The following is a 16,228-nucleotide window of genomic DNA, read 5'->3' on the forward strand; positions in this document are numbered from 1 at the left end:
CAATCAGATCCCCGCTCATGCTTCTAAATTCCAATGTATACAAGCCCATTCGCTCCAATCTTTCAACATGACGGTCCCGTCATCCCGGGAATTAACCCCGTGAACCTATCAGGATGATAGTAAAAGATGATATAAGATCGAAGGAGCAAAATCTTGAACCCATCTGTGAAGAGATAAGGAATAGTAATGGAGAAAAATATCACTGGTGGGAGTTGTCTATAGACTACCGAATAATAACATTATGGTGGCACAGGCAATAATCTGACGCATGTAAGAATGGAACAGCAGCTATCATGTGGGACTTTAACTTGCACATAGATTGGGTGAATCAAGTTGATTGAGGCAGTCTTGAGGAGGACTTCATAGAATGCATCCTTGATAGCTTTCATGAACAGCATGTTGCTGAATCTACAAGGGATGATGCTGTCTTAGATCTGATCCTGTGTAATGAGACAGGTAAAATTAGGGATCCTCTTGGAAAGAGTGATCACAGTATAACTGAGTTTCTCATACAAGTGGAAGGTGCAGTAGTTCAATCTAAAACCAGTGTATTATGCCTAGACAAGGGAGACTGTATTGGGATGAGGGAGGAGTTGGATAGGGTAGACTGGGAACACCGGCTATGTTGTGGGACAGTTGAGGAACAATGGAAAACTTTCAAAGAAATTTTTCACGGTGCTCAACAAAAGTATATTCCAGTTAAAAGCAAGGACAATAATGGTGGGGAGAGTCAGTGGTGGATAACTAAGGAAATAAAGGAAGGCATCAAACTAAGGGCTTGTGCATACAAAGTCGCCAAGAGCAGTGGGAAACTGGAAGATTGGGAAAACTTTAAAAAGCAAAAAAGAACCACTAAGCGAGCAATAAAGGAAGGGAAGATAGATTATGAAAATAAACTAGCACAAAATATAAAAACGAATAGTAAAAGTTTTTATAATTGAATGGTGGAGCAAGCTCGACAGGTCAGATGACCTACTGCTCCTATTTCTTGTGTCCACTCTTCCCATTTAGATTCCTTCTCTTCCTGCCCTTTGCCTTTTGCCCTTCTCACCTCCCAGCTACTTACTTCATTCCACCTCCCCCACATACTTGGCTTCACCTTTCACCTTCTAGCTTGTCCTCCTTCCACACCCTGCACCTTCTTATTTTGGCATCTTCCTCCTCTGTAGTCCTGATGAAGAATCTTGGCCCAAAATGTCGACTGTTTATTCAGTTCCATAGATGCTGTCTCACCTGCTAAGTTCCTCCAGCATATTGTATGTATTGTTCTGGATTTCCAGCTTCTGCAGAATCTCTTAGGTTTATGATACAAGAGTAGATTTATTGTAGTAATACACTTTATTGATAGTTCCAGAAAACTCTGGAATTCATCACTTAATTATAATGTGAACTACATAAAGTAACAGAACACCCAAGCGCTTCTTTCCTATTTGCATTTCAGGACAGTCGAATTGTTGTTAAAGCTTCTGAGGGTCTAATGCTACTGGTTAGTTTGCCAGAGCCAGCAGCTGCAAAGTGCCTGACTGAGAACACTTCGCTGTGCCAATTGCTAACAGAAAGACTGAGCATGCTTTATAGAGCATTGCCACAGTCAATAGATCCCATGGATATTGAATCTTTGGAGTCTGTTAACTGGGGGTAAGTAGAACAGAGTAACTCCAATGTATTTTACCTTGTGAAGAAAATCTTACAATAATTATTGTAAATAATACTGTGCAGACAGAGACAGTTCACAATAATAATTATCCTTGAAAACTGTTCCTTTTTTTAACAAACCTCTGAAGTATCTCTACAAGCAAGACAAAAATTACAAAAGAACATAAGAAATAGGAGCAGGAGTAGGCCACCCAGCCCATCGAGCCTGCCCCGCCATTCAGTACGATCATGACTGATCTGTCTGTAAACTCAGCTCCATCTACCTTTTCCCCATAACCCTTAATTCCCTTACTATGTGAAAACCTATCTAACTGTATCTTAAATATATTTAGTGAAGAAGCCTCAACTGTTTTCCTGGGCAGAGAATTCCACAGATTCACCACTCTCTGGGAAAAACAGTTTCTCCTCATCTCTGTCCTAAACCTTCTCCCTTGAATCTTGAGGCAATGTCCCCTAGTTCTAGTCTCACCTACAAATGGAAACAACTTTCCTACTTCTATCTTTTCTATCCCTTTCAAAATTTTGTATGTTTCTATAAGATCCCCTCTCACTCTTCTGAATTCCAGAGAGTAGAGTCCCAGGCGACTCAATCGCTCCTCAAAGGTTAACCCCTTCATCCCTGGAATCAACCTGGTGAACCTCCTCTGCACTGCCTCCAAAGCCATGACATCCTTCCACAAGTATGGAGACCAGAACTGCACACAGTACTCCAGATGCAGCCTCACCAGTACCCTGTATAGTTGCAGCATGACCTCCCTGCTGCTGAATTCATTCCGTCTAGCAATGAAGGCCAACATTCCATTTGCCTACTTAATAACCTGTTGTACCTCCAAGCCAACTTTTTGTGATTCATGAATAAGCACTCCCAAGTCCCTCTGCACAACAGCATGCTGCAATCTTTCACCATTTAAATAATAATCTGCTCTTCTATTATTCCTTCCAAAGTGGATGATCTCGCATTTCCCAACGTTGTATTCCATCTGCCAGACCTTGGCCCACTCACTTAACCTATCTATATCCCTCTGCAGACTCTCCACATCCTCTGTACAATTTGCTTTTCCACTCAGTTTAGTGTCAACAGCAAATTTTGCTATGCTACACTCAGTCCCCTGTTCCAAATCATCAGTGTAAATGGCAAACAGCTGCAGGCCCAGCACTGATCCCTGCGTCACCCCACTCACCACTGACTGCCAACCGGAGAAACACCTATTTATACCAACTCTCTGCCTTCCATTGGTTAACCAATCCATTATCCATGCCAATACACTTGCTCTGACTCCATGCATCCGTATCTTATTTATAAGTCTCTTGTGCGGCACCTTATCGAACGCCTTCTGGAAATCCAAGTATACGACATCCACCTGTTCCCCTGTATCCACTGCACTCATTATGTCCTCAAAGAACTCCAGTAAGTTTGTTAAAGAGAACCTGCCCTTTCTGAATCCATGCTGCATCTGTCGAATGGAGCCACTCCATTCTAAATGCTTTGCTATTTCTTCCTTAATGACAGCTTCAAGCATTTCCCCAACAACAGATGTTAAGCTAACTGGCCTATAGTTGCCCGTCTTTTACCTACGTCCTTTTTTAAAAAGCAGTGTAACATTTTCTGTCTTCCAGTCCACTGGGACCTGCACAGAGTCTAGAGAGTTTTGATAAATGATTACCAACATGTCTACTATAAGCTCCGCTAATTCCTTCAGCACCCTGGGATGCATCCCATCAGAACCAGGGGACTTATCGACCTTCAGGCCCTCTATTTTGTTCATCACTATTCTTTAATGACAGTGATTTTCTCAAGGTCCTTACCTCCCATTTCGTCCATAACATCCTTCTTTGGCATATTAGACATGTACTCCACCATGAAGACCGACACAAAATAGTCGTTCAGTGCCTCAGCCATTTCCTTATCACACAATATCAATTTCCCCTTATTGTCTTCCAAAGGACCTATGTTGACTTTAGCCACCCTCTTCTGCTTTATATATTTATAAAAACTTTTTCTATCTGTTTTTATATTTTGTGCTTATTTACTTTCATACTCTTATCTTCCCTGTCCTTATTTCTTGTTCAGTTGTTCTCTGTTGCGTTTTAAAGTTTTCCCTATCCTCCAGTCTCCTGCTACTCTGCGACTTTGTACACGAGCTTTTCATTTGGTATTATCTTTTATTTCCTTAGATATTCATGGCTGGCTTTCCCCACACTTACTGTCCTTACTTTTGACTGGAATATACTTTTGCTGAACACTGTGAAAAATCTCTTTGAAAGTATGCCACTGTTCCTCAGCTGTCCTACCAAATAACCTGTGCTCCCAATCCACAACAGCCAACTCTTCCCTTATCCCATTGTAGTTTCCCTTGTTCAAGCATAATCCACTAGTTTTAGCTCTAACTATTTCATCCTCCATCTGAATGTGAAATTCAATCATACTATGATCATTCTTTCCAAGAGGATCCCTGACTACAAGATCGTTAATCTTACCTGTCTCATTGCACAGGACTAGATCTAAGATAGTATTTTCTAAGTTGTTCCACTTTAATCAGGTATTCTGCTGCTATTGTGTTAAATGTTAATATACAACAGTGAAATTACCATGTGGACAGTACTCATAAGCTTCACTATTCAAAAGCATGAGGAATGTTACAAGGTATCTGAGAGACTGGAGAATAACATACCCACAACTTTGACCTCATTTTTGTCTGAAAGGTTTTGTACATTTTCTTATATTTCATGAACCAAAACAGCAAATATCCTTAGATGTGTTCATGAGGCAGCACGGAAGTGTGGTGGTTAGCACAATGCTTTATAGTACCAGTGACCCGGCTTCAATTCCTGCCACTACCAGTAAAGAGTTTATACTTTCTCCCTGTGTGAGTTTCCTCCAGGTGCTCCAGTTTCCTCCCACAGTCCAACTATGTACCAGTTGGTAGGTTAATTGGTCCTTGTGAATTGTCCTGTGATTAGGCTAGGATTAAATTGGGGGACTGTGGGTGGTTCAGCTCGAAGGATAGGAAGGCCCTGTTGTGTGCTGTATCTCAATAAATAAATGTCATGCTCTGGTTCACTATCTCAAATTAGCAATTCTGTTCGTACCCAGTCAGAACTGCCATTGCTACTTCTGTCCCTGTCGACTCAATGAAAAGAATTTATCATTTCAGATTGTTGGCCTCTTAATTCCTGCCAATCAATTGAAAAGTAATGTCGATCAAGATGCAAAGATGTAAATCAGGCTGTAAGTTTGAAATAAAAACAAAATTCAGCATTTATGGCCACATCAATGGGGACAGAAACAATGTTAAAGACTTAGGTTGATGATTTCTTGTTAGAACAAGAAAGACGTCCACCCAGGAAGTCGTCTCTCCTTGTTACTGCCATCAGGAAGAAGGTATTGGATCTTCAATACCCACACCTCCAGGTTCAGGAACAGTTATTACTCCTCAACCATCAGACTTTTGAACCAAAGGGGATAAATTCACTCAACTTCACTTGCCCATCATTGAAATATTTGTACAATCAATGGATTCAATTTCAAAGACTCTTCATCTCATGTTTTTGCTATTTGTTGTTTAGTTATGTATTATTATTAGTTATAGTTAAAATATAGGGTAGCCAGGAAGGAGCTAAAGAAAGGACAGGAGAGCTCGAAGGGGGCATGAGAAGGCCATGGCATGTAGGATTAAGGAGAATCCCAAGGCATTTGATGCGTATGTGAAGAATAGGGGGATGACGAGAACGAAGGTGAGACCGCTAAAGGATAAAGAGGGCAACGTGTGCCTGGAGGTGGAGGAGTTTGGGGAGGTCCTAAATGAATACTTTGCTTTAGTATTCACAAGTGAAAAGGATCTTGATCAGGATGAGGTTGAAGTTGAGCGGGCCTGTGTGCTGGACATTGTGGAGATTAAGGAAGAAGAAGTGCTGGATCTTCTTAAAAACATTAAGATTGATAAATCCCCGGGGCTGGATATGATACACCCCAGGTTGTTGTGGGAATTGAGAGAAGAGATCGCAGGAGCATTAGATATGATCTTTGAATACTCTTTGGCTACAGGGAAAGTGCTGGAGAACTGGATAATGGCAAATGTAGTTCCCTTGTTTAAAAAAGGTAATAGGGAGAAACCTGGGAACTATAGACCGGTGAGTCTTACATCAGTGGTATGCAAACCACTGGAAAGGATTCTTAAGGATAGGATCTACGAGCATTTGGAGAAGTACAGTCTACTCATGGATAGTCAACATGGCTTTGTGAAGGGAAGATTGTGCCTCACAAGGCTGATTGAGTTTTTTGAAGAGGTAACAAAAGAAATTGATGAGGGTAGGGCAGTGGATGTGGTCTACATGGACTTTAGCAAAGCAGTTGACAAGGTCCCTCACGAGAGACTCATCCAGAAAGTCATGAGTTATGGGATAAGTGGAACCTTGGCTATTTGGATAAAAAATTGGCTTAAAGGAAGAAAGCAGAAGGTAGTTGTGGAAGGAAAGTATTCTGCCTGGAGGTCAGTAACTAGTGGAGTGCCGCAGGGACCTGTTCTGGGACCCCTGCTATTTGTGATTTTTATAAATGACCTGGATGTAGAGGCTGAAGGATGGGTGAGTAAGTTTGCGGATGACACGAAGATTGGAGGAGTTGTGGATGGAGCTGTAGGTGGTCAAAGGTTACAAGAGGATATAGACAGGCTGCAGAGTTGGGCAGAAAAATGGCAGATGGAGTTCAATCCGGACAAGTGTGAGGCGATGCAGTTTGGAAGGACAAACCAGAAGACTGAGTACAGGATTAATGGTCAGTTACTTAAGAATGTGGATGAACAAAGGGATCTTGGGGTTCAAATCCATACATCCCTCAAGGTCGCTGCACAGGTTGATAGGGTAGTTAAGAAGGCCTGTGGGATGCTAGGCTTCATTAATAGGGGGATTGAGTTCACGAGTAGAGAGGTCATGTTGCAACTCTACAAATCTCTGGTGAGACTGCAGTTGAGTATTGTGTTCAATTCTGGTCACCTCATTATAGGAAGGATGTGGAAGCTATGGAGAGGGTGCAGAGGAGATTTACTAGGATGTTGCCTGGTTTGGAGAACAAGTCATATGAAGCAAGGTTAGCAGAGCTGTGACTTTCCTCTTTGGAGCGTAGAAGAATGAGAGGGACTTGATAAGAGGTCTACAAGATTATGAGAGGCATAGATAGGGTGGATAGTCAGTATCTGTTTCCCAGGGCACCAATAGGAAACACAAGAGGGCATATGTACAAAACTAAGGGAGGGAAGTTTAGGGGAGACGTCAGGGGTAAGTTTTTTTACACAAAGAGTTGTGAATGCCAGGGATGGTGGTGGAGGCTAAAACATTAGGAGTATTTAAGAACCTCTTGGACAGGCACATGGATGAAAGAAAAATGGAGGGTTATGGGGTAGTGTGGATTTAGTACTTTTTTTTAAGGATTATATGGGTCGACACAACATGGAGGGCTGTGGTTCTATTGTATTTGCGCAGTTTCTTTTGCACTCTGGTTAAGCCCTCTAGTTGGGTGATCTTTCATTGATTCTGCTATGGTTATTCTGTAGATTTATTGAGTATACCCACAAGAAAATGGTGACATATATATATACATATATACTTTGATAATAAATTTACTTTGAAATTTGAACTTTGATTTGGAAAACAGACATGTTTTAAGTAATAACAACAACACACACAAAATGCTGGTGGAACACAGCAGGCCAGGCAGCATCTATAGGGAGAAGCGCTGTCGACGTTTCGGGCCAAGACCCTTCACCAGGACTAACCGAAAGGAAAGATAGTAAGAGATTTGAAAGTCTTTTTTAAGTAATAAAGTGTTTTGGGGAGAGGGTGAGGTAAAGAATACAAAGAAAATGATAAGGTGGAGACTAAGATACACAGAGGGTGTTGAAGGCTTAATGGCAGCTAATCTGTCTAATAGGAGATAAATGGCAAAAGAGAATAAAGTCCCTGGATAACTTAAGTTTGCTTGAGAGAGAGAGGGACAAGAGATTACAGATTCTCTCTCCTGCTTCTCTTAATACCAACTGTCATCTCACCACCCTCAGTCCTAATGCAAGATCTCAATCCAAACATCTGACAAATGCTTCATCCCTGCACATGCTTCAAGTTCCTCCAGCAATCTGATTTTTGTTTTAAATATACTCGTCCTTTTAAATACTAGTAACATTTGTCCCTTCTAAAATTTGCATTTTTGTTTGCATAGTGCAGACAAGTATTCAGTTTATCTTTCTTTGACAGTGGAGCATTGTCATCCAATTGGTGGTATTTCTAACCTATCCAATATTACAACTATTGGCAAGATGACCGTCAGTGTATTTGTGATTTAAAAGCATGAATTTATTAGGGTGTGTCTGAATGTTTAGTTTCAGTTTTCCCTTAGACTTCATTATAAATTGCAACAGAAGAAGCATATTGCATAATGTCCTGGCTGAAATGTAAATGAAAGCTAACATATGTACTTTTACATCACTTATGAACTGTTGCGGAGCTGACTTGACGGGCCAAATGGCCTAATTCTGCTCCTATGTCTTGTGGTCTATAAATAATCCTCTTTCTACCTGATCCAGTTTTGACCCAAATCCAAATTATGGAATAATACAATTACCAGAAGTTTTGCAGGAAAAGATCTGTGCTCTAAAATTTTTAAACTGCTGAAATTGCATGTTCCTTCAAAATTAACTTAGCATCTCTACAAGTATTAGGAATAGTTTTGTAATGTGTGTTAGTTACATAGAGTTACTTCATCACCAAGACTTCCCCTTCCTCTGTCAACGTAGCTGGATTGTTGTCATGATGAAATAACCTTGACCAAACCAGTGGTTCTCAACCTTTCCCTGTTCATGGTCCACTTGTGACTTTCATTTATCTCTGTGACCCACCCACTCTTCATAGTCTCCCATTAGTTGCTGAAGTTTTTTTTGTCATCTGTACTAATTATTCTAATGTAATTGAAAATATTGAGGAACTATGCTAAGTATAATCTCACATGAAAAAATATCAGTATTGAATATATGCGTTTTAGGCAGCATTTTTTAAATAATTTAATTTTTAGGCATTTTTTAAAAATACTATTATATATGCAAATTCTATGTTGTAATAAAGAGTGTATATTGTAGACTGCTTCTCATTTGCTGCCGCTCTTTTTGGCCTAAGAATCAATGTCTCCAAAACCAAACTTCTGTACCAGCCTCTTCCTCTGTGAGACCCAACCACCAGTCATATCGGTCAATGGGGTTTCGTGTTTCACCTATTTAAGCCTCTACAATACCTTTCTATCGCTATTTAACTTACTTTAATGGATGTGAGGTATTTGAAGGGATGTATAAATAGTAATGAAAGTGAACAATATTCTAAGATGTTCAGTTTTGAGAAGTGAACAATTTTTGAGAAATAAATTCTGCAAAGCTCCCGTTACCTGTTGGGAGTTGGTACAGGTACATGGGATATGTGCACCAGACCCCATGGGGATGAATGTTTTTGTTTCTGTTGTCCTTGGGGAAAAGTCTAGATTGAGCAGGACCACCTCTATACATTGGGAACTCTTTGAAAGTGCCTGGTATCCCATGTTAAGGGAATCCTGGGCACGAAGAACCTTTGTATAGATAGCTTCAATAAGTGCATAATCAGAACAACTCAGTATGTCATAATCTAAGCGTTCTCCTTCATCGGTGCAAAAAAAAGGATTTCAAAAAAAAAGGATAATCTTTCTTGAAGATTAGCATTTTCAAAATATGACAGATTCAGAAAATTATACTATCCATTTTCACAACTGATTTTATTGAATCAGAATCAGGTTTAATATCACTGGCACATGCCTTGAAATTTGTAACTTTATGGCAGCAGTACAATGCACTGCATGATAATAGAAAAAAAACCCGAATTACATTAAGAATATATATGTATATCAAGTAGTTAAATTTAATAAGTAGTGAAAAAAGAAACAGAAATAAAAAAAGTAGTGAGGTAGTGTTCATAGGGTCAATATCCATTCAGAAATTGGATGGCAGAGGGGAAGACACACAAAATGCTGGAGGAACTCAGCAGCCCAGGCAGCATCTATGGAAAAAAGTACTGTTGACGTTTCGGGCCAAAACCCTTTGGCAGGATCTAAACATCGACTGTACTTTTTGCATTAGATGCTGCCTGGCCTGCAGGTGAAGATTTTCTCTTGTTTATGTTTCTGAATTGTTGAGTGTGTGCCTACAGACTTCTATAAAATGGAAAGAAGTTGCACTTTTCTGATCACAGAGCAACTAAAGCACGTTTCTCTTAACTAAGATTTTGAAATGTAGTTATAGTGCAGAATTTCAACAAAATGTGTTTAATAATTCAGCATTGGAACTAACTTGGTATATATATAGTAAATTCCTTTTTAATAACCATTTAACAGGAATCTGTCAGCATCTGTGGATCTTACTCAGTTCTTATGTTAGGTGATTCACCTAAAATATTGTCCAATTCCCTCATCATAAGTGCTGCCAGACTTGCTCTCAATGTTCAGCAGTTTAGTTTTATTTCCAGTTTCTAGCATCTTCGGTGTTTTATCATTGTAACCTTGGGTTAACACAGTGTAACAGGGTGTTTTGTTTTCCTTTTAATTTCAAGCTACTAAAAATCTTCATACCAATCAAATTTTATTCTTTACATTCTGTATTACAGTTTGGATTCTTATAGCCATAAAGAAGACGCCACAGCTTTTCCAGGAAAGCGACCTCTCATCTCTTTCCTGTCTTGGTTAGATTACTGTGACCAGCTGATTAAAGAAGCCCACAAGGTCTGAAAGCTAAGTAAAAAGTATAACTGTTTTCCCACAAAATTATATAAATAATTAAAATTGGATTTAAATTTTTTCTCACAGATAAAGCAAAATAATTTCAACTGGATTGTCTTTTATATTAAGAGAGTAAAATAATTTTATGAAGTTTCACTTTGTGGATAGCCAATAGAATACTTCCAATGGCAGAAATGAAAGTATGAAGGATCCAGTAAATCCTTCTGGGGAACATAATGAAGTTATAAATTAATTTACATAAAACTTATTGGATGTACTTATATCCATGTTCATTCTTCAATTTCTTTAAATATTTTCCATAATAAAATAGTGAATTGAAAGGGTATTTCAGCCTTATACCATAATGGGATTTTTAAAAATTGAAATCCACATTTATGTCCACAGGTGAGGTAACACACACAAAATACTGGAGGAATTCAGCAGGCCAGGCAGCATCTATGGAAAAGAGTAAATGGTTGACGTTTTGGTCCGAGACCCTTCGTCAGCTGGAAGCATTGACTATACTCTTTTCCATAGATGCTGCCTGGCCTGCTGAGTTTCTCCAGTATTTTGTGTGTGTGGCTTGGATTTCCAGTATCTGCAGATTTTCTCATGTTTGTGATTCTACCACAAGTGAGGTGTTGCATTTTGGGAATACCAACCAGGGTAGGTTTTATACAGTGAACAGTGGGGCACCGAGGAGTGCAGTTGAATACGGTCCATAATTCATTGAAAGTAGTGTCACAGGTAGAGGGGGTTGTAAAGAAAGCTTTTGGCACATTGGCCTTCATATATCAAAGTATTGAGTACAGGCGTTGGGATGTTATGTTGAAGTTATATAAGATGTTAATAAGGCCCTAATTTGGAGTATTGTGTGCAGTTTTGGTCACCTACGTAAAGGAAAAAATGTAAATAAAATTAAAAGAGTACAGAGAAAATTTACAAGGACAGGAGGAACTGAGTTATAAGGAAAGATGGAATAGGTTAGAACTTTACTCTCTAGAACATAGAAAACTGAGGAGAGATTTGGTAGAGGTATTCAAAATAATGAGAGATGTAGATAGGGCAAATGCAAGCAGGCTTTTTCCACTAAGATTTGGTGAGACTACAAGTAGAGGTCATGGGTGAAAGGTGAAATGTTTAAGGGGAACAGGAGGGGAATCTTCTTCACTCAGAGGTTGAGAGTGTGGAACGAACGGCCAGCGCAAGCCAAGGACGTGATTTTAATTTCAACGTTGAAGAGAAAATTGGATAGATCATTGGAGGGGGAGTATGGAGGGCTATGGTTCGGTTGCAGGTCTATGGGACTAGGCAACTTAAATGGTTCAGCATGAACTTGATAGGCTGATGGTCCTGTTTCATTGCTGTACTTTTCTATGATATATCTGAGGTGGTAAACTTTCAGTTACATGGTTATAATGCTTTTGCTATTTTAAAATGGTGTATCACCCAAGTTGAGTTCCATGGATCATCTACAAATAGCAACCAATACTGGAAACATTTCTGAAATAATTAATAAAAATCAAAAAAACTGCAGATGTGAAAGTCCAGTATAAAACAGAACATGCTGAAAATATCCAGCAGGTCAGGTAGTATCTTCAGAAAGAGAAACAGTTAAGGATTCATGCAGATGAAAGAGAGAGAAAACAAGTTGGTTTGTAAGACAGTAGATCATGCTGTGATTTTAGGAGCCATTTTGATACAGACAAATTTCAGCCTATCAGAAATATTGTCTTTGTCCTATTCAGCCATCCCTCAATATCTAGAAACTTAAGTGAATTTGTTTTCCTTCTTTCCCTCATTCTGTTTGAGTTTTTGACATCAAAATCTAACTGTTTTTCTTTCTCCAGATAATGCTTGAAATTTTCCAGTAATTACTGTTACGTTTCTGAAACAGTACTAAATTAAAAACTATATAATAATATAATTCAAAAGTGCTTGCATTATTTGGGTTCCATTTGACAATTCTGCTTTTTGGGGATATCTTGATTCAGTGGGTCATGGAACTTCCCAGGATGTTTAAGCAATCGGGAAAAGATATATATACTGAGAGGTGAAAGAAGAAAGTTAATCTGAAATTAAGTATATTGCAGGAAGTTTAAAGAAGCTCACATTATACAGATGGAAATTATATTACTTACTAAATAATGTCTCAAATGTAAAGTAACTAAGCCAAAGGGTACAAACAAACGATATCAATTTGAGAAAATTAGTGTGTACATTAAGAAAAACTTTAAACTTCAAAGAATGATAAATATTTCTTCCAATCCATTGTACAAAGACTGTTTAAAATTGGAACTTGAGATTGCTAACAGAAAAGTATTTAGCTAAGACCAAATCTTTACGTTGTCCTTTTCCTTAATGAATATTTGTTAGGTTGTATCATGGATTGGAATGTTTTATGATGTAGAGTACAAATAACCAATCAGCTGTATAATTCTTCATGCTGCTTTTTATTTTACAGGTCACTGCTGCTGCCTTGGCAAGAGCTATCCGAGAGAGATTCTTTGTCCCAGTTATGGAACCTCAATTGCTTCAGACGTAAGTCGCTTAATTTCTCCCATCATTTCACTGATTTGTTCTATTTGTTTTATAAAGTAAAGCAGAAGAGTGCTTTCAGTATTTTCCTATAATTTTTAACCATTTACTGCTTTGGAAGTAATGATTGAGGGACACCGTGCCTGGAAATAGGGCAGATTTGCTTTCCCAGTCTTGACAGTTAGAGAGGTTGAATTCCTCAGAGAAAACATTTAAAAGTTCTGTCTATGTATTCAGTGTGAAAGCTTGCATGAAATTGTAGTTGCTGTCATATTACAGTTCCTGTTCATTAAGCTTGCTTTATTCTGTATTTACCTGCTTGAAGAAGCCAGAAACCTTAATCTCAAGATGATTATGATAGTTTCTTTTTAAAAACCTCTTCAAGTCTGGATAATAATACCTAAAATATCTTTTCCTTTTGTGTATAGATCTGAGATTGGTATTCTGACCTCAATATCACTACTTAATCGCATCATCCGTCAGATCACATCAAATGCAATGCTACAAGAGTTAGTTTTCTTCTTGTTAGGGGAACAGAGACAGCCCGAAGCACCTGGACATAATAAACATCAGCTGCGGTGCCGGCTCATAGAGCACTGTGACCATCTGTCAGATGAGGTAAACATTGATAAATACAAAGTTTGCACTAACATAAGGCTACATTTCTTTTGTAAAACTTCTCCCATGTTTTTCTTGCAATGTAACTGTGATGCAATTTTGGAAAATTGCAGTGCTTTGGCATGTGGCTCTCCAGGTTTTGTTTGTTACACTCCCTTCCCACTCACAGGGGTCCCAGTTCCTGTGCTCAATTTCCATCAACAAATGAAAATCAAAAGAGCAAACACAAAGGCTGAAAATCTAAACTAAAAGCAGAAAATACTGGAAATACTGAGATGGTCAGGCTGATGAAGGACCCTATATCAGAACTGAGAAGCTAAGAAAAGAATATCATTAAGCTGCCGGCTGGGTAAAGGAGACGGGGATATCTCTTATAGGTCAAAACCAAAGTGGCCACTGAGAGAATTGGAGCAGTTAGACAGTGAGAACATGTAGAAAGGAATGTAGGAGTTGCAAAATGCAGAATAGGAAGATACGCCCAGCAGGTTAGGCTGGGCATAACCTCCACTTTATGAAAGTGGGAAAAAAACTGACCCATAGTACTCTCTGCTATGAACAGTTCACAAACACTGTCTTATTATTCCTTTATTTTGTTCTATTTATTGAATTTTGTAATTTATAATTTTTTATATGTTTGCAGTATTTTACTGCTGCAAAATAACAAATTTCTCATCAAATGTCAGTGATAATTCTGATTAAATACAGGCAGAGGTATCATATTACTTGCAGTTATGGAATTTAGTATTGATTCCAGAAGGCTGCACTGTGCTCAAATGGAAGATGAGATGCTGTTCCTCAGGCTTGCGTTGGGCCTCATTGTTATAGTACAGGAGGCCTTAGGCTGAGAAGTCAAAGTGCACAATTAAAGTGGAAGGCAACAGGAAGCTCAGAGTCACCCCGCAGTGTTGTACACAGATGCTCCACAAATCGTTTGCCCAGTCTGCATGTTGTGAACAGGCTCCCAAAAGCTTCTTTCCTTCCTTTCCATTTCTAACAAGAGGTCTTTGACCTGAAGCATTGACTATTGTGCTTCACAGGCGCGGCCTGACCTGCTGAGTATTTCCACAGTTCCTTTACAATTCACCAGGGTCCCACTTGCTGCTCTCGCTTTCAACTTAACCAAGTTCACTGGAAAACTTATACCTTAAGACATCAAAAATTAAGTGAAGTATGAATTATAAATAGTCTGTAAATGTATATCAGACACCTGAGTATGCCAATTTATGATGACAGTTTTACTGTAATTCTTTGAACTTTTTTTCTTTTAAAAAAAACACTTCTTGTAGCATTTACGGAAATGAGTAAAATCCAGGATTATTCAGTTTGCTCTAGCTCTTGCAATACAATTGAGTCCCATTATTGAACATGGAGGCTGTTGTGTTTGTTGGGTAAAATAGTGTATATTCAGTTCCTACCTCTCTCTTTGAACCTGTGTTAAAAAGAACTGTTCTTGTTGGGAAAACAATTCTGCTAAGCAGTATTGTCTTTAAAAATGAACCAAATCCTTCAGCATTCAATTGCAATTAATGCAGATGAAGGAAATATATCCTTGGCATAGAGTCTGGTCCTGTGGCTTAGAAGGGTAGAGAAAGGAGGAGGATGGCAGCAGTGATACGGGACTCTATAGTAGGGGGTCAGACAGGCAATTCTGTGGACGCAGGAAAGAAGGTAGTTTGCCTGCCAGGGTCCGGGATGTTTCTGATCACGTCCGTGATATCCTGAAGAGGGAAGGAGAACAGCCAGAGGTTGTGGTATATATTGGTACCAATGACATAGGCAGGAAAAGGGAGGAGGTCCTGAAAGCAGACTACAGGGAGTTAGGAAGGAAGTTGAGAAGCAGGACCTTTCTGGATTACTGCTTGTGCCACGTGATAGTGAGTATATGAATAGAATGAGGTGGAAGATAAATACATGGCTGAGGGATTGGAGCAGGGAGCAGGGATTCAGAATTCTGGATCATTGGGACCCCTTTTGGGGCAGGAGTGACCTGTACAAAAAGGACAGGTTGCACTTGAATCCCAAGGGGACCAATATCTTGGTGGGGAGGTTTGCAAGGTTGTTGGGGAGAGTTTAAACTAGGATTTTTGGGGGGGTTGGGAACCAAACTGAAGAGGTGGAGGAAGAGGCAGTTGGCTCACAAATAGAGAAAGCTTCAAGACAGTGCGAGAGGGAGGATAGGCAGGTGATAGAGAAGGGATGCACGCAGACTGATGGTTTGAGATGTGTCTATTTTAATGCAAGGAGTATTATAAACAAAGCGGATGAACTTAGAGTGTGGATCATTACTTGGAGCTATGATGTTCTGGCTATTACACAGACCTGGATAGCTCAGGGGCAGGAATGGTTACTTCGAGTACCAGGCTTTAATGTTTCAGAAAGGACAGGGAGAGAGGCAAAAGAGGTGGGGGCGAGGCACTGTTGATCAGAGATCAGCAGGAAGGGATCAATAACTCTACTAGGTGTTTTTTTCTTGACACAATATGTAGATAAGCCTACAAGAGGAGAGGCTGTACTTTATCTGGTATTGGGAAGAGAACCTGGTCATGTATCAGGTCCCTCAGAGGGAGAGCATTTTAGAGATAGTGATCACAATTCTATCTCCTTTACCATAGCATTGGAGAGAGATAGGAACAGACA

General features: G+C 39.4%; 1 protein-coding gene across 1 annotated transcript in view; it reads left to right on the top strand.

Moving 5' to 3' along the window:
- Positions 1-16,228, top strand: part of fhip2a (FHF complex subunit HOOK interacting protein 2) — an 88,844-nt gene that overhangs the window by 44,238 nt on the left and 28,378 nt on the right. The window contains exons 7-10 of the mRNA XM_059947921.1: positions 1,442-1,638; positions 10,324-10,438; positions 12,900-12,976; positions 13,402-13,591. Coding sequence (XP_059803904.1) covers positions 1,442-1,638; positions 10,324-10,438; positions 12,900-12,976; positions 13,402-13,591 — 579 coding nt within the window. The remainder of the gene's footprint in view (positions 1-1,441; positions 1,639-10,323; positions 10,439-12,899; positions 12,977-13,401; positions 13,592-16,228) is intronic.

The sequence above is a fragment of the Hypanus sabinus genome, chromosome 22 (genome assembly GCF_030144855.1).
Source record: "Hypanus sabinus isolate sHypSab1 chromosome 22, sHypSab1.hap1, whole genome shotgun sequence".
In the NCBI taxonomy this organism is placed as follows: domain Eukaryota; kingdom Metazoa; phylum Chordata; class Chondrichthyes; order Myliobatiformes; family Dasyatidae; genus Hypanus; species Hypanus sabinus.